General features: G+C 40.2%; 3 protein-coding genes across 18 annotated transcripts in view; 2 read left to right on the top strand and 1 right to left on the bottom strand.

Moving 5' to 3' along the window:
• The window catches only part of adgrd1 (adhesion G protein-coupled receptor D1), a 37,322-nt gene extending 22,829 nt beyond the window's left edge, over positions 1-14,493 (bottom strand). The window contains exons 1-15 of one of the 2 annotated variants that reach the window (XM_028579327.1): positions 14,346-14,493; positions 13,491-13,510; positions 13,361-13,388; positions 12,863-12,979; positions 12,102-12,200; positions 11,523-11,645; positions 11,235-11,411; positions 8,998-9,255; positions 6,970-7,037; positions 6,323-6,472; positions 6,098-6,148; positions 4,666-4,792; positions 4,234-4,341; positions 2,913-2,988; positions 1,561-1,702 (exon numbers count right to left, since the gene is read on the bottom strand). In XM_028579327.1, coding sequence (XP_028435128.1) covers positions 1,561-1,702; positions 2,913-2,988; positions 4,234-4,341; positions 4,666-4,792; positions 6,098-6,148; positions 6,323-6,472; positions 6,970-7,037; positions 8,998-9,255; positions 11,235-11,411; positions 11,523-11,645; positions 12,102-12,200; positions 12,863-12,979; positions 13,361-13,388; positions 13,491-13,510; positions 14,346-14,382 — 1,581 coding nt within the window. In that variant the 5' untranslated portion in view covers positions 14,383-14,493. The remainder of the gene's footprint in view (positions 1-1,560; positions 1,703-2,912; positions 2,989-4,233; positions 4,342-4,665; positions 4,793-6,097; positions 6,149-6,322; positions 6,473-6,969; positions 7,038-8,997; positions 9,256-11,234; positions 11,412-11,522; positions 11,646-12,101; positions 12,201-12,862; positions 12,980-13,360; positions 13,389-13,490; positions 13,511-14,345) is intronic. The other variant, XM_028579328.1, reaches the window with a different exon arrangement.
• A 499-nt stretch (positions 14,494-14,992) lies between these two features.
• stx2b (syntaxin 2b) lies at positions 14,993-24,103 on the top strand. The gene is made up of 11 exons (XM_028577974.1): positions 14,993-15,341; positions 15,434-15,508; positions 15,587-15,686; positions 16,435-16,509; positions 16,744-16,817; positions 18,097-18,205; positions 21,083-21,156; positions 21,365-21,502; positions 21,962-22,072; positions 22,244-22,349; positions 22,514-24,103. Exons 1-10 carry the CDS (start codon positions 15,312-15,314, stop codon positions 22,337-22,339), a joined length of 882 nt encoding a protein of 293 aa, XP_028433775.1. The 5' UTR covers positions 14,993-15,311; the 3' UTR covers positions 22,340-22,349; positions 22,514-24,103.
• A 1,247-nt stretch (positions 24,104-25,350) lies between these two features.
• Positions 25,351-27,194, top strand: part of rimbp2b (RIMS binding protein 2b) — a 111,437-nt gene continuing 109,593 nt past the window's right edge. For 13 of the 15 annotated variants that reach the window (XM_028577528.1, XM_028577533.1, XM_028577535.1 and 10 more), the window contains exon 1: positions 25,351-25,392. The gene's annotated coding sequence lies outside the window, so the exon portion shown is untranslated. Of the gene's footprint in view, positions 25,393-25,618; positions 25,657-26,999; positions 27,079-27,194 lie in introns of those variants that run through there. The other 2 variants (XM_028577529.1, XM_028577530.1) reach the window with 2 other exon arrangements.

The raw sequence follows: 27,194 nt of genomic DNA on the forward strand, positions 1-27,194 counted from the left end.
CAGTTGCAAATCACTTACTCCCGGCCACTGAACTGGTGCCATGCGAGGAAATCTTTGAGGTTTAACTTGTGCACACAGTAAAGAGCGACATAAACAATGATGGGAAAGGTCGGCCTCATACTGTGTGAGCCGCCCTCCCTGCCTCCAAGCTAGGGAGGTGATAAGTATCCACCAGCTGCCAAAGACATTAAAACTCCAAAAATAGTCGGTTTTTGACTAAATCCAACAACAGGTCTGTGCAGCAAAGCAGTTCTAGCAAAACAACCCTTTTTCTGTACGTGATCGCAGCCAAAAGTGCCATGTGCCAAATTACGATCCAGCTCCTAAATGAAATTCATCGTCCAAACTATGCAGCCTAAATGAAATAGAAATATGCTGGCATGGTGCGTTCCAATCAGTACACGTTAGTAATAAGTATAACAGCTTATTTGTAACGGGGTCGAGGGGAAAGAATGTAAGAAACCTGATTCATCCTTAGATCGGGGGTAAAGGCAATCCCACTAAAATAGAAACACCTTGACTCCACTGGACAGCAGAGCTTGTGAGCATTTCCAGCGCACCCATAACAAAGGAGATTATAAGCCCTCTCCCATGGTGTCTGCTTAAAAAAACACAGTAATCACTGTCACACGAACCAAGCCAGATGATTGCAGAATAAACATTTATTTCACTAGGGAAAGTGAAGGCAAACAAAGCAATATTACCATGGTTTCATAAAGCTGCAAGGCTTTCATTTGTGCTCTTACGAGTGAGGAGAGAAACAAAATGTTTTGGTAATTCACTTCAATAGAAAAGTGAATAATTCTTGTAGGACTTGTAAACTAAACAGAGCCACATTGTTGGGGGTTTAGTCGACTGCCTCATTAATGCTATTGTATGATAGTCTTATAGGATACTAACTAAATTCATATGGATGAAGAAAATGGCTTCATAATCCTGTTAATGTGCAAATAATTAAAAGAAAATATGTATACATATATTATACATGGCTGTGAAGAACACTGCCACATTTCTGACTTTACAGGAAAGCAAGCTAATGCGATACACATTTTTAAGTTAATTTTCATGATGAGTTTCGACTGCAATTCCCATGGAAAACTGGCACAGCTCCTGCCATAAAGCAGCAAAAGAAATATGTTGTTCATAAAAGAAAGTTATTGTTCCTTTCAAAGTGCCCTAAGCCTGCACTTCAAATGTCCATAATCAGTTTGCTTTCTGGAAGCCACATGCTCAGCGATGGAAGAGTTAGGCACCCTAATGAAAACCAAAATAGGCTTCGCTCTTTGTGCCGGTGGGAGCCCAGCTGCACAAGCCTTAGTCAGTGGTAGACACTTACTTTCTTACATAAGAGAATGCCAAAAATAGAGCTGATAGATTTCATATGGGGGGATCCGGCTACTGTAGCCACAGACGTACCATGGCCCTCTTTCCTCTGATAAGGTGGGTGTCCCACACCCAACAACACCAACCGCCAACAGGAAAAGAACTCAATTTTCCCAGTATGAATGACTCACACAAAAAGGATAGCAGATAAAGGACATTGTATGGGTTGATTCTTACCAGAATGTGGGTGAGGACAATCTTAATGAGTGGGGCTCCAGAGAGGTTGACTGACAGCGCTGGTGAAGGCTCCACTTTTAGAGAGATCAGACAGCTTGCTACCTGGATCTTGTGATTCTTGAAATCAGCTGCTTCATTAATCCTGAGAGACAAAAAAAAAAGAAAGGCAGCGTGACAGGAAGAACAAATAATGGCAGGAATAAGAGCCACAGATAAAAATACCAAAGAAAGAGACAGAAAGAAGAAGTCAATAGGTACATTAAAGGGGCTGTACTCAAAATACTAAAAACACAGAGGGCTGGGATTGCCTCCACACGTCTTTCACAGATCGTTCCCCATTACATGAAATACCTACTTTTTTTTCACGGCAACATGCACTAACATGCACACACGCGCGGCTGGACTGGCTATCAAAACAAAGAACAGAGAAGCTGGGATTGCAACACACAAAGGGAGTGTGACTTTATTTTCTGCTCAGGATGCTAATACTCCACTATATCTTTACGTCGCAAATATTTGTTTACTGCCATATTATTGTTCTGAATGTTGAGTATCGTATTTAACCAATAGAGTCAGATCAATCCGGAAAAAAAAACACATTAATCTGGTACTCATCGACACGTGTGTTGCCAGTGTAACACACGGGCCCGGAGCAGTAGCATTAAAGTGAGACTTTGATCAGCTGACTGTTTATATAATTAATCAAACTGACAAGCAGCAAGCAGCGTTGCATCAATAGTTTTTCAAGGCAATCTGATATGTGACATTGGGATCATACAAGCATCACCTCTCTATCATGATTCTGAGGGGACATTCTCACCCACAGAGATGCCGGGCCAGTCGGAGAGCCATATTAAAAACAATCAGTCACAAACATCTACAAATGTACAGGCACATATTTCACATATTGTACTTCAACTTCTATGAAGTATAAAGTGGGGGAAACAGATTGCTTAATCGCTGTTGTGTCATGTTCGGTTAGAAAACACTGCAGCACGAGTGGACAAGCTGGTCCAGTATTGAGATACGTAGCGCTAATAGCAGGGTGTATCAGTCAGTGGAGGTTGAGTGGTGAGATGAGAGATAGGCGAGAGGACAGATAAGGCCCGGGCCCCAGGCATCACCCTGTCTGTGGTTCAGGAAGCAGGGGCGCCTTAGTGCCAGCGGACCTGATGCACCACACAGGAAGTACAGAGAGAGAAGCCAGGATTTTTTTTTTTTTTTAATTGCTTGAAGGATTTTGTTTAGAATGTATTTTCCTGGATAAAACCCTGGCCAAAACCAAAGTGGTATGATTGGACTGGACTAACAATATCTGACTTTTCACATTGGGTGTTTTCCCGTCCTCCTACCTGGTCTTGACAGGGCTGATCTCCTTGTAGTAGTTGTGCATGTTGTGGTAGAAGAGGCCAACTATGGTGGTTTGAGCTGAAAAAAACAAAAAACAGAAGACAACGTACAGTAGTTGAACGTCCTGGTCAGCAGGAGGGGAATGTGATGCAGTGCTGCTAAAATGCTCACAAAGAAGGGAAGTTAATTAACGCTGCCTTGTCGCCGCACACTGGCACCGGCAGGCTAATAGGACGACTGTATACTCGCACAAGGGTGAAAGGGAGAAGGCCGCAAACCACGTGGATGTCGGGAAATCTTATGAAACCTCTACATGACTCCACCAGGAGAGCAAGGAGGTCTGGTCCCCCCTCCCCTAATCTGAGCTATCATCCAGCTCAGTCCCTTCTCAATACTGCAAGATAAACAATGAAATTGGAGGAAATCCTTAATGGTCCTGTTCCTCTTTTCAAAGGCCCTCTACCCAGTCGCCGGCTGAATATGACAACAAAAGCTCACTGATGTCAAACAAACGTGAGGTGTATATGCTGCAGGAGAGCGTTCAACCTTCCAAAAAACTTCCATCAAGTCCCGCAGGAGATTTTAAGGTGGCCAGTTTACTTGTACAACTCTCCTAATCCAAACACACCAATGTATAGCATGCTCTTACGAGTGAGGATATAAAACCTCCCCTTGGAGCATTTCATACAGCCAGGTATTTAGAGCTATGAGTTAATTGGTCCTGGCTCTAATGTGTCAAGCACTAACATATATTCCATTTCTGATAAGAGTCCTTTAATGAGTTATTAAAACGGTTTATTCCAGTGAGTGCATGGCTACACAGTGCATGGAGCGGCCAGGTGGAGCCAAGGGTATCTGACCTGAACGCAAAGTCAAACAAACAAGAGTTTTAATGCCCACCGTAATTACTGCTCTCCCTCACTCCGCTATGTGAGTCCATTCTTTTTAATGACAGAGGAAAGTGGAGAAAAAGTGCTCTCTCCCTCATTCTTTCTGTTTTGAATAAAAGGGTAACTGCCAACATTAAAGTCATAGCTAGATTTCTACGGTGCACCATAAAGTCACACAAAAGCTCTCATGGCACTCCTGTCCTACACTGTATGCTATGTTAGAAGTCCTAAATCTAAGCATAATAAATTACTGGCAAAGAACAAGAGCCTCCCAGCTGGACAACTTTCTCTTGGCAGAATCAGACCACGACTAAAGTGCAGTATTCACACTCAACCTAGAGAAGCTATTACTTTTTATACAGAGAATCTAGACAGGTCTGCTTTATGCATTACTCAAGACATGTCGCTGAACGTCTGTAATATCTGCACTTACACTGCATGGTGAAGGCCTCTCCGGGCACGGAGATGTAACTCTTGCCTTGTGTGGGGAAGCGGTAATGTGGCAGGTTGTAGTTCTGTGGGAATTTCATCAGAGAGTAATCTGCGGGGGTTAGAGGTTAGAAAAAGCTGAAAAAAAACAGACTTGAGAAGCGTCGAGACACATCTGCTTTGTCAGGGGTGGATAAAAGATGTGAAGCCACTCTTGGGAGAAAGACACAAACAAGCTTAGTGGCAAACAAAATATTATGCAAAGACCCACACCCACGAGAGGGAAAGTGGAGGGGTTTGACCTCTTGCTTTTCTGACCCGCAAATGTCCTCTGAGTAAGAAAACTAATGATGTCAGCTTGATGCTCCATATCCGTCTTCCCTTACACAAACTGCAAACATTGAGTCACCTTATGGAGAGCTGACAGCATACTGACCTGCAACAAAAGATGTTCCACCCAGAGAGATGAGAGAGTTCGGGCTGGGCTCCAGGTTAGTCACCATGTGTTCCATCACTCTGTCCACGGTCTCGATAAGACCGCTGACCACAGGGATGGACTGCTGCTAAACAATGACCCAACAGAAAAACAATCAATTCAGTCGCTGCCTTTAATATCCAGCATTGCCTTATGCTAACCTGGCGTCACATCTTTAGAACAATTTCTGTCTTTCAGACACAATTTTTCTTAGCTTTTTCTTCACAGGTTCCATTCACAAATAGGTCAAGTTAAAGGGGCACCCAAAGGCCAATTTATTTTTCATGAAAAAGTTGTATAATGTCTTCTGTAGCTATGAAGGGAGCTTTCAAAAGTCTAAGAGAAAACCCGTGATGATGTCATCAGCGTACAACTGTCCAGAAAGCATGTGTTACAAATGCCGGCGTTTAAAATACCAGGTAGAAAGGAACAATGAAATGATGCTACTGCATTATAGCAAATGTGGTTTCCAGTGTGATATCACTATTTTGTGTTGATTTTGACCAACTGTCTCTTGTGAGTCCCCCAGCTTGATCGGAGTGCAATATAAAGCTGGAGAAATAATAAACTAATAAACTTTTAAGAAAAAGCTTTAGCAAATCAAATATAGGCTTAACAAATTACCATTTAAAGTGATACAATTTGCTAACTTTTGCTAAACAGTGGCCACTGTGGCTACAAATGACAATTATTGGATAATGCTAAATGCTAAACTACTTTTTAGCATTTAGCTGTAGTGCTAAGCTATGTGGCCTGACAGTAGCACAACTAGACTAATTTAATAACAACACACAGGCCTAAAGTGTTGATATCCAAGTCATACAAAAACTTGATAAAGAAAGACATTTTCTAACACTCAGCATGAATCTGATCTGATAAGGCAATCACAGGAGGGCTTTACTGAACACTGTATCCACTGTCCAAGTTTTGCGATCTCCTACATGAACATCTGTTTCAGCTTGCTCCTACAAAAACAAGCATGCTTGTTCTGAGCACTCAATGTACTGAAACCACACACTTGCTCAGAATGTCTTTCTTCTGGCAAAAATGTGTTTGTGTATAAGAGCCCGGAGATTTGGCCAGGATGAGTAACAGGACAGTAACAGGACGCTGCAAATTTACATTCAAAGCATTGTGTTGTAGGACGCCTAATAGTCAGCAGCACTGTCTTATACAATTTGCACCACTATGCTTGACTACACACTGTAATCCTGTGTGGGTACACTGCCAGGTACTGTTATAGCTGCTGGCACCACTTGTGCCAAAATATGCGGTGTTAAAATCTCAAACTCATGGATCCCCTTAGTGCCTTGGATTAAAGTTTTCACCAAATTGCATATGTTACATTATGTCATGTTTGAACATTGCACAACATCAGTGTGAACTCATTTACCTCAGGCAGCCCTGGAGAGGACAGCACTTCTTCCACACTTTTGAGAAAAGCCTGGGTGGAAGAAAATGGACATCACGGAACTGTTGCATCATATGCACATGGGTGGGCATTGTGTCTGTGTGTGAACTGGTTGTGTGAAACGCGTGTGTGTGTGTGTGTGTGTGTGTGTGTGTGTGTGTGTGTGTGTGTGTGTGTGTGTATGTGTGTTGGACTGTGCTCCAAAACCTGTGTGAGGTTGTTGGCAGTGTTGTGAGGAATGGTCCTATTGGGCAGTGCCTTAAGGAAGCCCAACATCGGCAAGGACTCCGGGTCCTGGGAGCTTTGGACGTCCTCGTGCTTACTGCTGACGACAGGAGGACTCACTTCAGTGGCTGTCTGGGGAGACAACACATCAGGCATCACATGAAGTTTACTATCAGGAGGTAGTTTCCGAAGAAGCACCCAGTTCCAACATACACAGGATGTTTAGTGACTGATAGCCTGGGTTCGGGATACTCTTTGGACAAGTGATTCAGTGTTGCTCTTTTTCAGTCTAGTGCCCTACAGGGAGCCATTTTGTGCGTAGTGTTGAGCAGCTGTCTCCACTTTCTTCTATTTCTTTATCCCTTTTCAACATCCAAAGCCCTTTAATAAACAGGATGAATCTATTCACATGTGCTCTCAATATCCTTTTTTCCAGCTCCTCTATCTTTGCAAGGAAACAACAGCTCAATAAGAAAATTAACTGTTTGCATATTTTTCATACCACTTCTATGTGGACGCTATATTTATGAATAGATGATACACACATGTAGTTCATACAATTACATTTAGGTATCACATTTGTTGTTGTGGACCATCGAGCCCTGCAGAGTCAGAGTTGACAAACTTACGACTGTTGCTGCAGTTGAAGTGATTTCTTTGGAGAGTCTGGGTGTTGTGACAGAAACCATGGCCTGGCCTAGAAAAGTCAATACAAAGGGCTCTATTATAATATATTACCACACGTGACATTTATACATTGTGTTACATTTTCTAGTTTGGATATCCCCATTTGAGAAGCATTTTTGTTATTAGAGCCTCGCTTTGTACCTGACCAGGCTAGGCCTCTGTAATGTAGCTGGGTTTTATCAGCATACAGCTTACAGTTTATGAGGCTAGACCATAACCAGTCATGAAAGGAGATATATTACAACCTCAACAAAACTGGGATAATCAACTACATAATACTCTGCCACTTGCTTCTGTACAAGGATAAGATACATTTTATGTCTTTGTTGTCATTTGATAAAAACAGCACTAACTAGCTACCAGAAAATGGCCATATATGGACGTACATGAGAGGTATCAGCCTGAAGCTTTCCTGCTCTTCTTTGGTTCAATGCAACATTTTATATGTGTGCTCTGGAGAAGTAAAAATATTTTTCTGTAACCATAACAGTCAGGGCTCTTTGCGTCTGGTAATGGTCTGCGAAATATATTGCTTTTGGTAACAACTTCGGAGTAAAAATCGAGGCAGCGTGCACTTCATGCTTCATACATTGTGAGCAGTTGAAGCTCAAACAGTGCACAGTGATAGTTTTCATATACTTTTACCATACACACAATGGAAGAGGCAGCGTGGCCCGTCACTAACCAGTATGTTTCATATGCAACAAAAGGTGATTCAGCTGGACACATGGGTAGATCACCTGGTAGAGCTTGCGCACATACAGTACAGGCCAAAAGTTTGGACACACCTTCTCATTCAATGTTTCTTTATTTTCATGACTATTTACATTGTAGATTCTCACTGAAGGCGTCAAAACTATGAATGAACACATATGGAATTATGTACTTAACAAAAAAGTGTGAAATAACTGAAAACATGTCTTATATTTTAGATTCTTCAAAGTAGCCACCCTTTGCTTTTTTTAATAACTCTGCAAACCCTTGGTGTTCTCTCAATGAGCTTCATGAGGTAGTCACCTGAAATGGTTTTCACTTCACAGGTGTGCTTTGTCAGGGTTAAATAGTGGAATTTTTTCCCTTATTAATAAAAAAGCAAAGGGTGGCTACTTTGAAGAATCTAAAATATAAGACATGTTTTCAGTTATTTCACACTTTTTTGTTAAGTACATAATTCCATATGTGTTCATTCATAGTTTTGATGCCTTCAGTGAGAATCTACAATGTAAATAGTCATGAAAATGAAAGGAAACGCATTTGAATGAGAAGGTGTGTTCAAACTTTTGGCCTGTACTGTATACAGTCCTCAATGCAGCGGCCGCGGGTTCGGTTCTGACCTGCTGCCCTTTGCTGCATGTTATTCCCCCCCTTTCATGTCTAAGCTGTCCTGTCAAAAATAAAGGCCTAAAATGCAAAAAAAATAATTATAGCTAAATTTCACCAGGTTTTGGCCATTTCTCAGAGTTTCATGGAATTTTGGTAATAGGTATTATCACACAGTTTAATTTTATTATTTAAAAGTTTTCATAAAATAATGTCAACATATTGTTGTCCATTTATGGCACTCTGACCAAACGAGGCAAGAGATTAAAAACAGTCAAGACTGTTTTTTTTTTTAACCTGTCACATTAAATCAAAATGATCTGCCCCTGCGACCCAACATGCTTCTGCGCTCTTATAAATACTTATAGGGCAGAACTACGTGAGCCATGGCACTTACATGGTGAAGGTTATGGAAATGTTTTGTGCAAGAAGAGCCATTTAACAGGGACCTGGGGTATATTTGTATAGTTTAATATCTTATTGTTATGCATGAATGCTGTGGATGGATTGTAGTGAGGACAAGGACGGAAATTGCTTTTTAACCCCAGTTTCCTCAGAGCACAGTCAAGAGGGAGAAAAGCATTGTAATAGATAAGCCATGTCTTAATATTGGCATTAAAATACTTTTCCAGTAGAGCGTGATTTCCTACCTATGGCTGCACTGTAGTAGAGCAAGATCTCGTGAGGTGAAAGGGCCCTTTCCCAGATGACAAACTCATCAAAGGCGCCTGTTACATAGTGACCAGATGCTCTGTCGTTTCTAGTTCCGATGACAAGGTCTGGGTAGGGGTCCCCGTAGTTCTCTGAGACACTGCCAGCTGTGTCACCAGCAATGAAGGTCCCATTAATGTATACTTTCAGACCATCCTTTGTTGTCCATGTGAAGAGAATGTGGGTCCAGTAAGGCCCTGAAAGAGGAAACATACTATAGTATATATGATTTATGTAGAATTGTAAAGCATTGTAACACAGTTAAGGCAACCAATGCAAGAGTGGGTGACTAAAAGAAAGAGAATAATAAAAACTGAGCAGGAGACAGACATTCAGGTACTGTATCAATATGGCTTTTCATCTAAATATTTTTTGTTGCTGCTGATAGTGACATAGAATAATGATGTTCTAACTTTTCTGTTAATCTGCAGATTATTTTCTCAATTAATCAATGAATCAACTTCTCTGTAAAATGCCCCATTGTAGTTTCCCAGAGCACTATTAAATACAGTCTAAGGGTGTATGCAAATTGCTTGTTTAGTCCAAACAACAGTCTTAAACCCAAATATGTTCAGCTAACTGCCATATGTAGTAGCTAAGCATAGACAGTATATAAGTAGCTAAGGCAAAGCAACTTGTCACATATGTTAAACTTACATATGAGAAGGTAGAAGCAGGAAATATATGCATTTTGGTTGAGAGTATACAGCCATGACAGCGGCCCTGTGATGCAAAGCGGTGCTTTGAGCTAACGTTAAATGCTTATATTAACATGCTACAATAAAAATGTTAACATGCTAGCTAATGTTTAGCAGGTATAATGTTAACCATTTAACCACCATCTTAGTTTAGAGCATAGACTGTTTAGGGTCAGGGTGTACCATATGTCAATGGGGTGTACTGACTGTATAGGGGTTAAGGTGTTAGCTTGCTAACGTTTGCTAGCCTAGCAACACAAAGTAGCTAGCTACACCTAACGTTACGTTTGATAGGATGTCTTTTGCAGGCTAGCATCTAGAGTAATGCTAGCTTGGTTAAAAACGGCTTAAAAAGATGCTAATTGCTAAACAGAATAGTTGCTGATTCATTTAAATTTAATTATTTAATCGACTGTTAGTTTCAGCTCAAAACACTGCATTTTACTTTGTTACAACTTGAGGCCAGGGTTTGTTCTGGTCCTAGCTCTCTCCAGTCAATTTTACACTACAAAGAACTTACTTCCTTGTATCTCTGAAGTAAATTGACAATAAGGAGTCCCAGGCCATTAGACACATCTGAAAACACTTCCACCAAAAGAGCAAAACAACCAAGCACACATCTCATTTGTAGTTAGAATATGAACTATCTGTGCCAAAGACCACCCCCACTTAAATGCTATAACTTTCACTTCATGTAGAGAGATGTCTAATGTAACATTCTTAGCCTTCAGTGATAATTGTATTGGTAATATGGCACCTCAAGGTTTAATCTATCACCCTCAAAGCTTTTCCTCACACATGAGAGAGAAGTGACCAATGTCCAGAGACTTCGACATGTCACACTCGTTCTCTTAATACATCCATGGTCACACTGTATGAGAACCAGATGAAGTTGGATCTCTGTAACAGAACACTCAAATCTAAATTGAGTTATGACGCCCGGTGAACACAACCTTGAGTAATTGCAGCAAAAACAAGATGACAGAAGTCATTTGAGAACAAAATACTGGGCTCAGTGGGCTGTAAAAGTTTCACATAACCTTAAGCCTTTTTCCATTTTGTCTAAACAGTTTACCAAATCTTTTCATCTCATTTAAATCCAATCTTTATTCTCACAATTCAAAGTATTGGTCATACTCAGACCATTATTATTTTTCAAATGTCATCCAACTTGGCGTTTTCTAATCACCAAACATTATTGTTATTAAGAGGGAAATGACCACATCTTATTACACGTCCATAATAATTATATGTTTTGTGATACAGCAAAAGATAAAAAGAAATGTACCCTCGACTTGCCAAATCAACTGTCTGCGGCTACATCTGGTTTCAGTTAACAAAACCATGAATGCAATTACATAACTAACAATTTATGGTTGAAAACCAAAAAATATATATTTCCAAGACCAAAATACATTCCATATGGGTGCCTATGGGAAAACAGTGTGTAATAAAAAAGGCAAATTCATCCACAGTACCTGGAACTTTGATGTTGGCCTTCCATCTGTGGTTGTTGCCTCGAGTGTAAAACTCCACGTATCCGCCATAGTTATTGGTGTAGACAGAGAAGCCATTAGAGATAACTTTCCCTCCAGAGGCTACAGCAAAACGGGACTCTGACTCATGGTTTTTCCAAAAAAAGGAGAAGGTAATTCCTAGAAAAAGTGATGAAAAATCACCTGTAGCCATAAATACAAGACTGAAATGGGGTTAAAATAATTAGGGTTTCGCCAAATTGCCGTGTACAGAAATTACTGTGCACTCACCCTCAGGACCACACCAAGTAGGGTCACTAATACAAGAGTTCTGGTAGTTTCCAAAGTGGAGAAAGGTACCGCCGTTATCTCCATTCAGAAAGATGCCCTTGTTGACCATTCCTTCAACAATATCTGCAGCAAAGCACAAATCAAGGGCATCATTTCGCTTGAAAATTATGAGCTAGCCAGGGGGTCTACTTATAATCCAGATGTTCAGTTCTCTGTTCACCCAACAAAGCAAATTATCCAAAGTCCCTTAATAGTCAACAAATCATACATTGTTTTGTGCAACTGATGATGAGGGTTTTACAGCTTTCTTGGTATCTCATAAAAGAATACAAATGCATTAAACAAGTGGCTTAGATGTATCAATATGTAACAACTCTGGTTTGACTAAAGCTAATGAACAATAACATACGACTAAAAGGCTAAGAATTCCTCATCTCGTGCTGCACAGACAAAAGACAGAACAAGGAGAAATGTGTGAAACGCACGCTCAACCGTGTGTAGATACAGATAGGACAACAGAGAGCACAGGTGAGTGATGCACAAATGAATTTCAGTGAGGTGAAAGTGATTGATTCTCACCTACTGTTGCAGAAATGTTAGTGTAGGCAGAGTCATTGGTATACACATAGGAAGAGTTATGGGAGGAAGGGAGCACAGTGTGGTTGTGGATTCTGAGAGCTGGACAAAGACAACGGAGAGAAACAGTGATTCACACCTATATAGACACATAACAGGGGACACAAGAGAACAGTGAGAGGAAGACAACAGGAGGGACGTGGTGTGCAGGTATGAGACAAAGTGATGCTGAGCTGAGTGCACAGTGGGAGCAGCGCTCAAAGAGGTCTTTTCCTCTTCACTTGAGGATTTTCCTTAACTCAGAGTGACTCCACACATCAGACTCAAGTCTATACCTGATCCCTCTACAACTTAAACATTTGTATGAAAAGGTACATAATAGTGACAAAGTCACATGGCTGCAAACTCGATGCATGTGGAAGACTTTATTGTCTTTCAGTCCGTCACCAATTAAAACAACTCTTAAGATGCAGAATAATGATCTAATCGCTACATTTTGCAGACCTTTACCACCTCCAGATTATGGGATGTAAAGTATTGCAGCATTTTAAATCATAAGTTCCATCACACACCAAATGAATATTGTGTTCTATAATTTCAGTGATAAATCTGACATACAATATAAACACTCTGAACACAGCAGCACACAAAAAAAAGAATGATGGCTGTGGCTGGAAGGTGGGTGGTGGAGTACATGCAGAGAGAAAGACATTTAGGTGGTGCATTCCTATGAGTATACACAGTCGATTTATGTATGCACATACTTATGTTACTTCCGTTAACATAACCTGGTCTGTTTCCAATCTGGTCCCACAGTTCATGGATTCCGTCCACAGCATCAAGAGGCCAATAATGTGAGGCCGTGGCCAACACCTGCAGGCCTGGACGGAGAGTTCACGGGTAAACAAGCATCCAGAAAGGGCTTTCCCCCCAATCAAGCTCTGTCCCATGACTCAAAACTGATTTTCCTGGCACTCCATTTGGGATTTTAGGAGGATTAAAAGATTGATAATACCCAACAGCTGTAAAAGTTATACAAACTATTCTGATTAATGAGTAGGGCAGTGAACAAATCAATCACATTTTTGTTTTAGTTTGGCAGTGAGCAGACGGTGAAACACTTTTAAAGTTCACTGTGTATTTCTTATCTAGTATTTAGCTGTGCAATGTCATCTTATTTTAATTTGTCAATTTAAAACTTCCACAAAAGTGTGGGAAAATGAAAGCAATCACACCATCACCCATACAAAAGGCATTACTACCTGGATGCTTCACCACTTGAGCGTAAACCTGTAAATAAAAAAATCAAATGCATTTGTAAAGGCTGCTATAGAAAAGATGATCCGACTATGATATGAAAGGATGGGAATATAGTTGTGTTCATGATCTTACCTTGATACAGGAGACAAAAGCTGAAAAAAGATGAATTCGTAAAGGAAATTCCATAGCTTTTGAAAAAATGTACCATACACACGTCTTTTCTGAAAACAACTATTAAATCCCCAAACAAAGATGAATCCAGGAGGAGTCACTCATTATTCCAAACTGTAAAAACTTCTGATCAGTCCATGTGTCCAATCTTTGAAATATGGATAAATAATAGTTACAGTACCAGAACAAAACAAAAAAAAAATGATTCAATTTAGTGTTCTGGCATGAGGCAGGAAAACTTCAGAAGTGTTCCTCTCATGATAAAATTCTGAACACCAACTTTAACTTACACGCAGAAAACTGTAATCCGTGATACAGTAAACTAGTACTTGTTTCTTTGTGTTTCTGTGGCTGCATCTGGAAATGGCCAGTAGGAGAGAAGCTCCTTACTGGCTTGTTGGACTGAACGTGGGAATTGCAAAACGTGATGTCATTTTTGGATCTTCTGAGGAGGGGCGTTGGAACTGTGCGTAAATGGCATTACTTATGCGTAATTGGAGATTGCGCGGGGAATGAATGAGATCAGGATCTGCACTGTGCGATCCAAATGGTGTTTAGATAAAAGATACGTATGAACATGTGCTCTCGTGACTAGTTTCGATATAGGGTTAAATTACAGGACAACACCCAGGACTCTCTGGGAACAACAGGGATGCTGCTGATGGGTGCTTTCTGAAAGGCAAGCAGACCCAGAAATCACTGGAGTCGCACAGATACAGTATCTGCAACACCAAGTATAACCGTTTAGAAGTGACCTCATAGGTTTGGTTAATTACATTTCAACCACTCGAAGATTTACTAAATATGATAACTTACTCCACACTGTAAATTCCTGCAGACATATCGTGGTCATGTCAAATGTGTCGAAGGAGATGTGGGTCACACTTCGTCTTTCTTGTAGTTTAGTAGTTTCACTAAGTGAAATAGTGATAGTTTGGGAGGATACCCACAGGTGGGGGAGTAATTAGAAGTACTACGAGTCATGTTCCAGGCTGCCAAGGTCCACTTGCTTACATATCAAGGTAAGCAGCGCCACCGTGTGGCCAGATAACCAGTAGTTTAGCGTCCACCCAGCTGTGCGCATCCATTATTTATTAAACCTTCTCGTATGACTGCCTGGTGGTGTGTTTGCTGTCAAACTAATATTCATCATCTGATAAAAATCACTGTGGTTTTCGTATAATAAACCACAAAAAAGACCACTACTTGTAGTTTTTAATGGAGGTAATGTAATATTCCTCCTTTTCTAATGCCGACCCTCCCAAAAACAGAATATGAATACATTAATGCAGTTTGTTGACGCTCCGATCAAATTTAATTGAAGGGGGGTGGACTATAGTTTCTCCAATCCCCTGAGGCGGGGAGAGAGAGAAAGAAAGAGAGAGAGAGAGAGAGAGAGAGAGAGAGAGAGAGAGAGAGAGAGAGAGAGAGAGGCGGATCCCGGGGAAAGAGATATTGTGGACCTGGCGCTTGTGCGGTGAGAAATATCGACACGACCAGAAACAATCCCTTTCGACTGGTATTTTTTTTTAGAGCCTTTACTTTTTAGGGCTGTATTTCAGATCCAGTTTTGCTCAAATTAAAACTTTTTAAGGGCTGGCGCGCTCTCTACCTATTTCTGTCGCCTCAATAACGCTGTTAACGTAGGCCTGCTGTTGTTTCTAAGCCCAATTCAGAGTGCACAGTAAGGTGGATCAATGTTTACTCTACACATGGAGACATAAAGGATGACCCAGATCTTTTACTAGACTTATCTGGGCGGGAGACAAGCTGGCCGGTGTGATGAAGGATCGATTGGCTGAACTGACTGCTGTGAGTGTCTTGCTTTAACTGTATACACCTTGACAGGTAAAGACATTCTTGCTGCCCCAAAAGTCATTCACACACGTTTTTCATCCGTGCAGAGCAGGGCACGAGCAGAGGAGGACGTTGCAGTCGCAGTGGACAGAGAAGGCTTCATGGAGAGCTTCTTCAGAAGGGTGGGTGTCATCGCTGCAACTTCCAGTATGTGCACAGGTTTGGGGATCAAGATACTGATGTGTTATTGATGGATTCAGGTAGAAGAAGTCAGAGGACTCATTGATAAGATCTCCTACCAAGTGGAAGAGGTGAGGAAGGTGCACAGCATGATCCTGTCTGCACCCAACCCAGATGACAGTAAGTGTGTGTCTTTATGAAGAATTCGGATTGGACAAAGAGGGCATTTCAATTTCAATGTTGACATGTCTGTGTAGTTTTCAAGGGAATCATTTGTGCATTCAGTTTTATTGAGAGCTGCTTGGCTGGAGTTTGACTTGTGAGGCACAGAGTGAAAATGTCTCACTTCCTTTGTTACATTTTCCCCCTCATTGTATATGAATGGCTGCCCGGCCGGAAACCTGTGAAGGAAACGGCTCTGTTTTGCCCCAAAACTCACAAACCATCGTAGTTTGGGCTCTGACTTGTTCTGTCAGGAACCTTTTAACAGTCGGGAATTCAAACATGCTGTCATTTGCAAATATTTGCAGGCAACCAGTGTACAATGTACAATCTCTCTTATTAATCAGATGTAGTTTCAAAGTATTTCTAATGGCTTTGTTCAGTGTGTGAGCCTGAGGACCCTGGAAGACAAAGAGCCAGTTTACAGTGCCATGGCATCCTCAGTGATTATGTTTAATGTAACACAGTACAGTGTTTTAAGATCCATGACGTGGAAAATGGTCACAAGGGAAGGAACAAAGAGCTTGTGCTGTGTGTGACCTCTGCAATATTGCCAAAAGGGTTGTTGCCAAGTTACAAGATGAAATCACAGCAAATCCAATATTTACAGAAGAAAGAAAGAGGCAAAGTGATTAGCTGAATGACATTATTTTTCCTCATCACCAAACCAAGTCTGACGTGTTTCCCTATTTGTGTTCGTGCGAAGGAACAAAGGACCAACTGGATGCACTGACCAATGACATCAAAGGGAATGCCAACGTGGTGCGAACTAAACTCAAATGTGAGTCACACTATGACGTGATTGTCACACTTGTTTATTGACTACACCATACCAAAGGTGATGTTGCCTGCTGTTGTTTAATGTATCATAACTTTAGCGTTTTAGTGTGTAAATGTGGTTGCTTCTTTGAGCTCCTAGACATGTGAATTTCCATATGGGGATGAATAAAGTATTCTATTCTATTCTAACTCTCTCTCTCTCTCTCTCTCTCTCTCTCTCTCTCTCTCTCTGAAGCCATGGAGCAAAGTTTGCCCAAAGATGATGCAGCTAACAGATCCTCTGTTGACTTCAGGATCCAGAAAACACAGGTCAGGAAACAAGTTGATGACTAACTCCTCACATACACACTTATCCTGCTCATACATGATCATCATCATCATCATCATCATCATCATCATCATCATCATCATCTGTCAGTTGGGGGAAATGTTTCTGTATAGATGTATCCAAGATGTTAGAGTATTATAATTATTTACTGTGAAATCCACAACTTTACCTGCCACATTCACAATTTGACAAGATGTGTTTGTTGATTGGCATTGCATTTCTTTTAATTTTATACTCATTTAATTTAATTCAATTCTATTCAATTTTATTTATAGTGTCAAATCATAACAGAAGTTATCTCGGGACACTTTACAGGTAGAGTAGGTCTAGACCACACTATAATTTACAGAGACGCAACAATTCCCCCCAAGAGCAAGTTGCGACAGCGGCTAGGAAAAACTTCCTTTAAACAGGCAGAAACCTCAGGCAGACCCTGGCTCTCGGTGGTCATCTGCCGCTGCCGGTTGGGACCCAGATACACATATACAGATATACAGGAATATGATTTATAATAATTATAGCAGTTGGCATGATGAACAGTGGCAATTATAGTAACAATGAAGATAATAGAACTATGACTAGTAATATTAGTAGAAGCAGTGCGTAGCAGGGCGTCGAGCAGGACCACAGCAGCAGATGCTAACACGATCCAGGCGCCACCACAATCCAAGGAAATCTGCGAGGCGAGAAAACGCAAGGACTCCAGGGAAAAAGCGCCCCCCCCTAAGTTAGTGACATGCATTAATGGGACATGAATGCACACAGATGGAAAGAGGGAAGAGGAGAGAGGAGCTAAGTGTGTCATAGGAAGTTCCCCAGCAGTCTTAAACCTATAGCAGCATAATTAAGGGCTGGTCCAAGGCGAACCTGGGCCAGCCCTAACTATACGCTTCATCAAAGAGAAGAGTTTCAAACTTACTCTTAAACGTGGAGACGATGGCTGCCTCCCAATCGAAACTGGGAGCTGGTTCCACAGGAGAGGAGCCTGGTAGCTGAAAGCTCAGGCTCCCATTTTACTTCCGGAGACTCTTGGAACCAGAAGTAAGCCTGCATTCTGGGAGCGCAGTGCTCTAGTGGGGCAACAGGGTACTATGAGCTCTTCAAGATATGACGGTGTATAACCATTAAGAACATTCAAATGTACTTTTAATCTCGATAGTGTAAGTATCTTGTGTTATTAGGGTAGTAAGTCATTCAATTCTGCAGTTGGAAATGCCCACATTCTCACCCTCTGTCCTTATTTTTTTCACTTGTCCTAAGCACACAGTGCTGTCCAGGAAGTTTGTGGAGGTCATGACACAGTACAATGAGACTCAAGTTTCCTTTCGGGAAAGAAGCAAAGGAAGGATCCAGAGACAGCTGGAGATAAGTACGTGAAAAATAACGGACCCTCACGAGGCTTAGTAGTCTTTGAAACTTTAAAGTTATGATAATGAAAGTAAATTGTTACTACAAACAGGAAATACTCCCATTTTTTTAACACATCGATTGCTTGAATTTGGTTGCATGGTCAAGATTTGTAAATCTAGAGATAAAAGAGACAAATAAAACCTTGAAGCTGTGATAGCACGTTAGGATCCAGGAAACAGACCACCCCGGTTTCCTCTCTCCTTTTCTGGATGGATTTGTTTCAAGTTTCTTCTCATGTCAAAGTTCTCTTTTGCACAAACCAAAGTCACAATGGATCACATCCAAACAGTGGATTTTCAATGTTTTGGGAGTTTTGATGGAACTTAAATGAGCAGTAGTTGTATTAGTAGAATTAATCAAAGTTAGGCTATACAATAGAGCACCAACCGGTTTATAGAAAAAAGATCCATAATTAGAAAGAGTTAGGTACTGAGAAACAAAGATAAATGGAAATGAGGAGTACAGCATTAACAGGATGTGTAAAATAGCAAGAACTACAGAATCCACAATATACAGCGTAAATAACTATATAGGTGTATTAGCATTCATACGAGCGTATTAGTTGGTCCACCATTTTCCACAGTTTGTTCGGTCATCTCTGTTCAGAATTACATTGACAAACGAATGCAAAGACAGTGTGTATTAGCTGCATTGTATTATGCACATTGAGTAACACGAGACAATAGCGAAAAGCAAAAAATAGGACTGTGTCTCACAGTCCCTGCGGCCAGCAGTAATGAGAGGCTCTGGTTCTCCACGCTGCAGACGGAAGAGCCTGATACTGGAGATGCCTCGTTGTGTTTGCGTTTCCCGGGAAACGGGCAGAGGGCTCGGGCCGCCTGTGTAACAGTAGTTCACCTGTCTTTGGCACGGCCACATGAACCTCGGCCTGTGCCGTTGTGGACTTACACCATTCATTCACATTCAGCAGTGATACTTTTATGCTTGCTGTCTATCGATGAGTTGTCATAGTGGTGTGTTTTGCTGTGTTTGGCTCAGACTCTCTGAGGAATAGCCAACGCAAAAGGTGTGTAACATACAGTAAGCACCTGCACAGAGATCTGTATCTCCAGGGAGGGTTTTGTACAACAGGAAGCATGGCTCCAGGAAAAGAAAGCTTTCTCTTTATAGAGTTTCAGCAGCTGTTTCTCTATGAGGGCAGCTGGCTTTCTTTTGTTCCTCAGACACTTCTAATATTAGTCACAAATACAACCCTTATCTGGCAATACACTGAAAACCACAGCAAGAGCTGACTATAATTTAACAATGAATTATCTCAATTAGCAGTCCACTGATAAATGCATTGTTAACAACTGTTGCGCTAAAAGTTGTAGTTTAAAATTGCAGTATGTTTTGCTATCAATGTTTAGTATTTAAAGTTTAGGTTTACTAAAATATTCGTAAAGCTGCAGTGATAGGTAGGTAAGTAGATAGATAGATAGATAGATAGATAGATAGATAGATAGATAGATAGACTTTATTGATCCCAAACTGGAAATTACTGTGTCACAGCAGCAACAGCATACAGAAAGATAAGATAAGATATACTTAGAGGAATGAAAAAGAATGTACATTTATATACAAGCATAGAATGAAAATATACAACCTACATATATAGTATAAATAGTAAAATGACAATGAAAGATTTTCGGTAGTGTAAAGTAAAGTAAAGTTCAACCTCTTCCTACAGCTCCCCAACCCCCCATTCCACTCTCTATCGCACGGGAATAGAACATCCAATAGGAACGCTCTATCTCTGAAATGACTTGTTATTGGCCAAAGTCTCCCGTCACAGGCTAGATTTTCTAAAGCCTGAAAACTTAGTTTTTTTTTGTCTCAGACCACTTCAATTACAATATGCTGAAAGATTATTATGGATTTTTTGCCCATGGATGCCTAAAATAAATTGCCTACCACAGCTTTAACTTCAATAGTAACCTTCAGTGTGTCTTACTTTAACGCTGTCAAACACATTATCAGTTTTTTCACATGTGGAATGAAGTCTTAATTTGTTGTGTCAGTAAACACTCCTACATCTCTTACTACTTGGGGAAAAGTCAGCATTGTGTTTGTAGCAGTGTCACCTGGATGGATAACAAAGACATTACTTTTCCCTCAGCTGAATCGATAGAACTACAATAAGGCTTCTTCTCCTCACACAGACAGCTGGCTTTATACACAGCAGTATTGTATTACCCTGGGATTAAGCACACAACAGTATATATTGTACCAGCGCTAAGCACGGAGACTTGTTGTTTACATTATTGACATTAGTGCAATAATGACTACTCTAGGAGTTTTGTCTATTAAATGTCAGAAGTTATTTCTTTAAAAGCACGCTACAAGAATAATGAATGCAAGTAATAATACAATACCCTAATACAATAGGGTGTGTCACATAATCTTAAAAAAATAGACAGCTGTTTAAACAATAACCAGATTTTTAGGCATAACTAGTCTTCTGATAAATAATGGATCAAGAGAGCTCAGTCTACTGGCCTTCCATATTTTACTGATAGATACTGCATCTAAGGTCCAGAGCAAAAATAAAAGGAAATGAGTAGGAGCATATTAAATCTCAGGACTCTGAATTCTCTCCTGACAAGCTACCAGTAGCTGCAGCCTTTTCAGTATAAAATCTTTATTTTTTATCATATTTCAGAAACTGCATCATGCCTCTTCTCCAGTATTTGGAACTACCATTTAGTTTACATTTTAAAAAACAGCCTCAAGTTGCAATCAGAGGCATCTTTAGATCTAGGATCCAGTCTTTAACGACCCTTCTCTAGGTTCGGTTCATTGCTGGTTAATCATTGTCTGCTATTTATTATTTTAGCTGGAAAAGTGACCACCAATGAAGAACTGGAGGGCATGTTAGAAAGCGGAAATCCATCTATCTTCACATCTGATGTAAGTCTTCTCATGCTTTACTGTGCACAGTATACTGTTATTGCAGGGTTACAAGCTATTAATGCCATCTAGTGGTGATGGAGAAATACATTATTTAGGGTGGGGTTGAGTGCTGCCAGGCCTTTTTTTCTACACACACAGCTGGGAACATTTGTTTGGTGCTTTGGGATAAAATATTTTACCCTGTCTCTCTGTCTTTCTCCCTTAGATCATTTCTGATTCCCAGATCACACGTCAGGCCCTAAATGAGATAGAGTCGCGACACCAGGACATCATGCGTCTGGAGTCGAGCATCAGAGAGCTCCATGTGATGTTCATGGACATGGCAATGCTGGTAGAAACTCAGGTACCTGCTACATCTAATTGTAAAGGGTTATTAGTAAAAGCTTCTCTTTATCTATTAGAAATGTAGTTTTCCAGTATTTAGCCACTACGTTTCTTTACCAATACTACCGAGACTATGGTGGCAGTGGTGTGAGATTTTCACGGTACAATAACCGTTTTCACTGGAATGTTGTATTACACAATTATTATTCGTAACCCTGACCTTTTAAAGGAATGAAAACAGTTTTTTTGTTGATCAAACGCTTTATTTTAATTGAAATTTAAAACCTTTTTTATGGAAATATGTGTAAAAAGTCACTTTTGAAAAAATTAAAAAATAAAATGTTCAATACCGTTGATAAGCAAAAAAACACGGTATGATTTTCATACCATGGAATCGGTATACCGTTGCAACCCTAACCAAGACAAAACGCAACAAAAGATGCAATGAATAAAAGCATCATGATTCTTTCATTTACAGGGGGATATGGTTAACAACATTGAGAAGAACGTCTCCAATGCAGTCGAATACATTTGTAGTGCAAAAGAAGAGACCAAAAAGGCAGTGAGATACCAGAAAAAATCCCGGAGGGTATGTGTGCCTTTCTAACTCTGTGTTGCTAAATTGTCACAAATAAAACATTGTCAATTATACAAGATATCAAAGTCACAACTACCATATGAATCTGTTTATAGCCTTTTTTTTTAACGGTATCCTACTTTGAATTGAAGTTCAAATAACACCCTCTTCTTCACTTGGCAGAAATACATTATCCTTGCCTTTGCTCTGTTGATCCTGCTTGCTGTCATTGCACTAATTGTTGGCCTGTCTGTTGGACTAACCAAACCCCCTGTTTGAGAACTACTGTGTGAGTAACAATTAATCAACGACGTCCATTCCTTAAACACAACTTTCATTCATTCATTCAGCTATTCATTCATCTATATAGCCTTGAATTCATTCATTCATTTAGCCGTCGAATGGTTTAAAGGATACGTAACGCAGTTGTCTCTTTCCTTCTCTTTTTGACAGAAACTTCTCTGCCTTGCCATGTGTGGGGTTGCAGGTTTACTCCTTTTACTCATCATAATAGTTGGAGTCTATGAGTGATGGGTTTCACCAGTCACACCCTCACAGCAGTCAGCTGTAGTCAGCTCCTGTGGTGATGAAACTTTTCGAACATCCACTATCCAACAGCATTACAGAGAGGATCACATGACCACACTGAAGTAGGTATGATGTGCGTGATCCACTTTGCACCAATAACATCAGACCTCATGATACAATGTTCTGGAGCAATTCTCTACAGCTAGAACAAAGCATCCTGTCAGCACACATCCCTTTCTCTTGGCAGTGGTATAATGGACACTGACAGCACATCAGATTTATACACTGGTGTGTGTTCTGTATAAATGCTGTTTTTGTGTATCATTCTGCATTTCTTGCTCTAATGACTCGAACAGACTTTTTTTTTTTTTTTTTTTTTTTTACATTTTTCGGGAAATAAGCTTATTCCGTCTTCTTGCCGGGAGTTACATGAGAAGATTGATCGACTCCCCTCATGTCTGTACAGTAAATATGAAGCTATCACCGGCAGCAGGTTAGCTTAGCTTAGCATAAAGACTGGAAACAGAAAAAACGCTAGCCAAAAGCAATAAATATGGCACGTTAAGATCATACAGGGGGGTTATGTGCCAAACTATTTCTTGGCTAGACGTAGTGACTTGCTGGAGTCTAGTATAGGTTGCGGAAGCTCCAGGAAGTCACATCTCCTGGCACATAGCCCCACATAAAAACCACAATGGGTCATTTTTCCACTTCTATTTGTTTACAGATTAAACAAACAAGATATAATGTGCTAGTTTGTGAGCCTTAGAGATGGTGTAGTCTGATTTTGTTACCTTTGGACAGAGCTAGGCTAGCTGTTTCCCTTTGCTCCCAGTCTTTGTGCTAAGCTAAGCTGCTGCTTCATATTTAGCTTACAGACATGAGAGCGATATGATATCCATCTCCTCATCTTACTCTAGACAATAAAGCAAATAAGAGTTTTCCCCAAAATGTCAAACTGCTTTGATATTCAAATAATATTGTGACAATTCTCTTTATGAATTGAGGTTTAATTTGTGATTACATGTTAAGTGTATGCTCCTTATGTTCTGCTGTCTTTTTATATATTTACTGTAATTCATGTGAATTGAATGTAAAATTACTGCAGCTCAGGAGTCCTTTATAAATAGAAAATTGTAAAAAAAAAAAAATTCTCTGCAAGCATTTCTAATAAACTGTATCTCAATCAGAAAAAATATTTTTGAGTCAAACAGAATTGATCACTTCATTCAATAAGTCTAAATCAGCAATCTTACAAAAGTGCCTTGTTGACATTTCATATGAAACCTTAACTTATTAAATATATTTATAACGATCACGGTGTGTGATGACTGAAATATTAATGTGAAAAAAGTCATGCTACAACGTAGGACTGTTGGATGATTTTATTTCAAGAGCACACATTTAAATTTGGGTATTTGATTCTTTTGTTTATTTGTTTCTAAGTTATATCTTGTATTTTATATTGAAACAGAATAATGAATCCATGTAAATTAAAGATAAAGTGTAAAAAGACTTTGCAAAGAGTATTTTTTGTTTGTTTATTTCCTTTCATTTCAAAGGTGATACAGTTGTATATATCGGTCATAAATAGTCTGAATTTGTCAGACAGAATTAAGGTTATTTTCTACACTCCAAACATTTGGAGGTTCAGTTTGTTAAGAGGAAAACAGAAAGATGCAGAGGGTGCTGTTTACTTCAGGACTAATAAGCACTTTGCACAAAGCTTTTGGCTTCCGTGTAATCAACCAAACAAGATTAGTGAAGAAACTGGAAGTAGGTCCCCGGAGGCCAAGTTCTTTTCTGTCTTTGAATTAGATCAAAGGAAACTTCAGAGGTGCAAGTAAAATGAAATGCCAGTGAATGTCTTTAAAGTCTGTACGTGACTGAGCAAGGCATCCTACATGTCAAGTCAAGTGATATTATGAACTGTGATTTAACTTGGACACAGCAGTTTATTTGGATCAGTAATTTTTGTGGCAAGCTGTAGGTGTTGGAAGCTTTGGAAAAGAAGAACAAATGTATAGAAATACAATTTTACGAGATATGGTGTTTTGTTTATTGTAATCTGTGTATTTTTGTTTTAAAAAAACACTATTATTAAGTAAATGATTAGTGTATATGCATGTTCCATACTGTAGTCTGTGAGAGTATGCTTACTGTGACAGCGAGCAGAATTAAGAATGATCGAATTGTGTTCGTATATACTTTACTTGTAGAAAATGTTCTTTGAAGCACATTGATCTTTAAAGCAGCATTAAGGATACACAGTTGGCATCCCTAATGTTGTATTAGCCTACCGTTTCCTTCTTGATATAATCTTCTTGGCCACAATATGTAATATTTGTACTGTAATAAATCCAAAAATGACACCAATGCCTCATCAGATATTAAGGAAACATGTTAAACTGAAATACTATCTTTTCTGACAACAATGCTAATTTCAGTATTTTTTCTTTTTGAAATTTACATTCCGTGACGGAATTTATGTTTATGTTTTGATCTGTGAGTTGTTATCAACGGCCCAGTTTGACAGGCAGGCCGGGTTGCCAGATATACCTGTAAAAACGTAAACCCAGCGCGCTACAGCTGTAACGTTAGTGCAGCCATGAAAGCAGCAAACAAACGAACAGGATCAACGGAGATAGATTCTACATGACATAAAAAAAGAAAACAGCATGTTTCTAACAGTTGCGTGACCAGAGACGTAACAACCCCCTGGTAAATATTGGAGATGTATTCGAAAGATGGAGACAGCTTAGAGCCCAAAAGGACGCAGAGTTGGCTTATTTTCTCCTGAACAGGTAAGCATCAGCTCCACGCTAATTTATCACAGCTACTAGGGATGGGCATTTTTTGTCATTTCAACATTTGTGTACTCACATTGAATTATATAGCTAGAGTAACCGAGTTGGTTACTCGCAAAAACAATTGAGACATAGCCAGTAAAGTGATCCCGACTGGTCCTGGCTAACGCCGCCATGCTAACTGTTAACGTTACCGGGAGGACCAGGCAAGCAGCCCATGGCTGTTTACAATGTGTAGTTCAGCGGCTGGAGCCGACAACGGTGAGTAATTTTAAGCCACGAGAGGGGGGCTGTAAATCGGAAAGAGGAGACTATGAGTTTGCAGTGTGTTTAGCGATTGTTGCCGTAATTCTAAGCCAATGAAGTGTGTTCCGTCGGCAAGGTAGTGGTATTTTTAGCGTTTCGTATTGTAATTCTAAGCCGAGGAAGTGTGCCTGACTGGCGTGTGGAGAGGACAGTGAGGTTGTTGTGTTTTTAGCGGTTCATACTGTAATTTTAAGCCGGAAAAGTGTGTCTGTTAGTTGGTTACAGAGCTCCACGTGAGCACGGGCTTTTATGACTGTCAATATAGCCAGCATCTAACGTTAGCTACTCGGCTGTGCTGTGGAGTAATGTCTGGCTATGTGAGACTAGCATCTAACGTTAGCTACTCCGCTGTGCTGTGGAGTAATGTCTGGCTATGTGAGAAAAGCATCTAGCTACATTGTTGTGAATGCTGCGGTCTCAGCCTGGCAACCCCCGTGAACTTCGAGTCTGGGCAGGAGGGGGCGGGGGAGACGACTCTCCAGTATTTTGAATTGGTAGTGCAGTAACTATTTTAACCGCTAGCTGCCAGTATTACACACAATATTACATATTGCACCTTTAGGCCTACTTTTTACACCGGCCTCTAGAAGACATACTTTACCCCCAACCCCCATTTGCCCTGTTTTCTGTAACTGTGTGATCATTATTTGTCTCTCTGTATATTTTCTGCACATTACTAGAATATGTTATAACTCTCTTTTTTACGACACCTATCAAAATGACCTGGTGGGTGTTTCCTAAAGAAAAGTGTACTGTTAAATGCTCGCGGTGTCCAATTCTCAGATTGTTATGCTTCTTGTTAGTTTTCCTAGTTACTTATTGCTATACCTACTTTATTTGGATTTAGTGTATGGTCTGGTATGGTCAAGTACGTTTTTGTAAACTCTTCTTGTTGGAATGTGTATTTATTTTTACTTATTTCTTTAGACAGAAACCATCAACGGTAGGCATACTTTTACTCTGCTGAGGCTGGTCAGTATCTTTCCGCAGCCATCCCCCCTCATGACCCTGTTCATAGCGAAAAAATGGCTACAGCGGGAAATTCAGATGACAAATGGTACCCTCCCCATTAATTGACGGAGTAACTTTATGGCTTTCAAACACCGCAGAATGCAGCAAGCACCGGGTGACAAGGCCGGTCTGGTCTCTGTACATCAGAGAACCGTGCTGACATTGAAGCAGGAAGTGTGTTTGTTGTGTTAGTGCACACAGTATTTCATGCTCCAAAACTACTATTAACGTTAACTAAGCTAACGGTTGCGCGTCTTTGTGACTTTATTAACCATTTAACTCATGGTCATTCATGCAGCCGGATAAAGGGAGACAGAGAAGTAGAGGACAAATTATACTTGAGAAAAAACAGATGGTTTTCTTCAGGTAACAGCGAAGGACCTTTTATTTATAGTGCCCATATTATGCTCATTTTCAGGTTCATAATTGTAATTTGAGATTGTATCAGAATAGGTTTACATGGTTTAATTTTCAAAAAAACA

This window comes from Perca flavescens, chromosome 5 (genome assembly GCF_004354835.1).
Source record: "Perca flavescens isolate YP-PL-M2 chromosome 5, PFLA_1.0, whole genome shotgun sequence".
In the NCBI taxonomy this organism is placed as follows: domain Eukaryota; kingdom Metazoa; phylum Chordata; class Actinopteri; order Perciformes; family Percidae; genus Perca; species Perca flavescens.

Bases quoted from the DNA above. Each gene is read 5' to 3' on its own strand.
- stx2b (XM_028577974.1), top strand. From the start codon at position 15,312: ATGAAGGATCGATTGGCTGAACTGACTGCT. The intron at 18,206-21,082 runs GTACGTGAAAAA...TTATTATTTTAG, and splicing joins CCAGAGACAGCTGGAGATAA to CTGGAAAAGTGACCACCAAT. The intron at 21,503-21,961 runs GTACCTGCTACA...TTTCATTTACAG, and splicing joins CAATGCTGGTAGAAACTCAG to GGGGATATGGTTAACAACAT.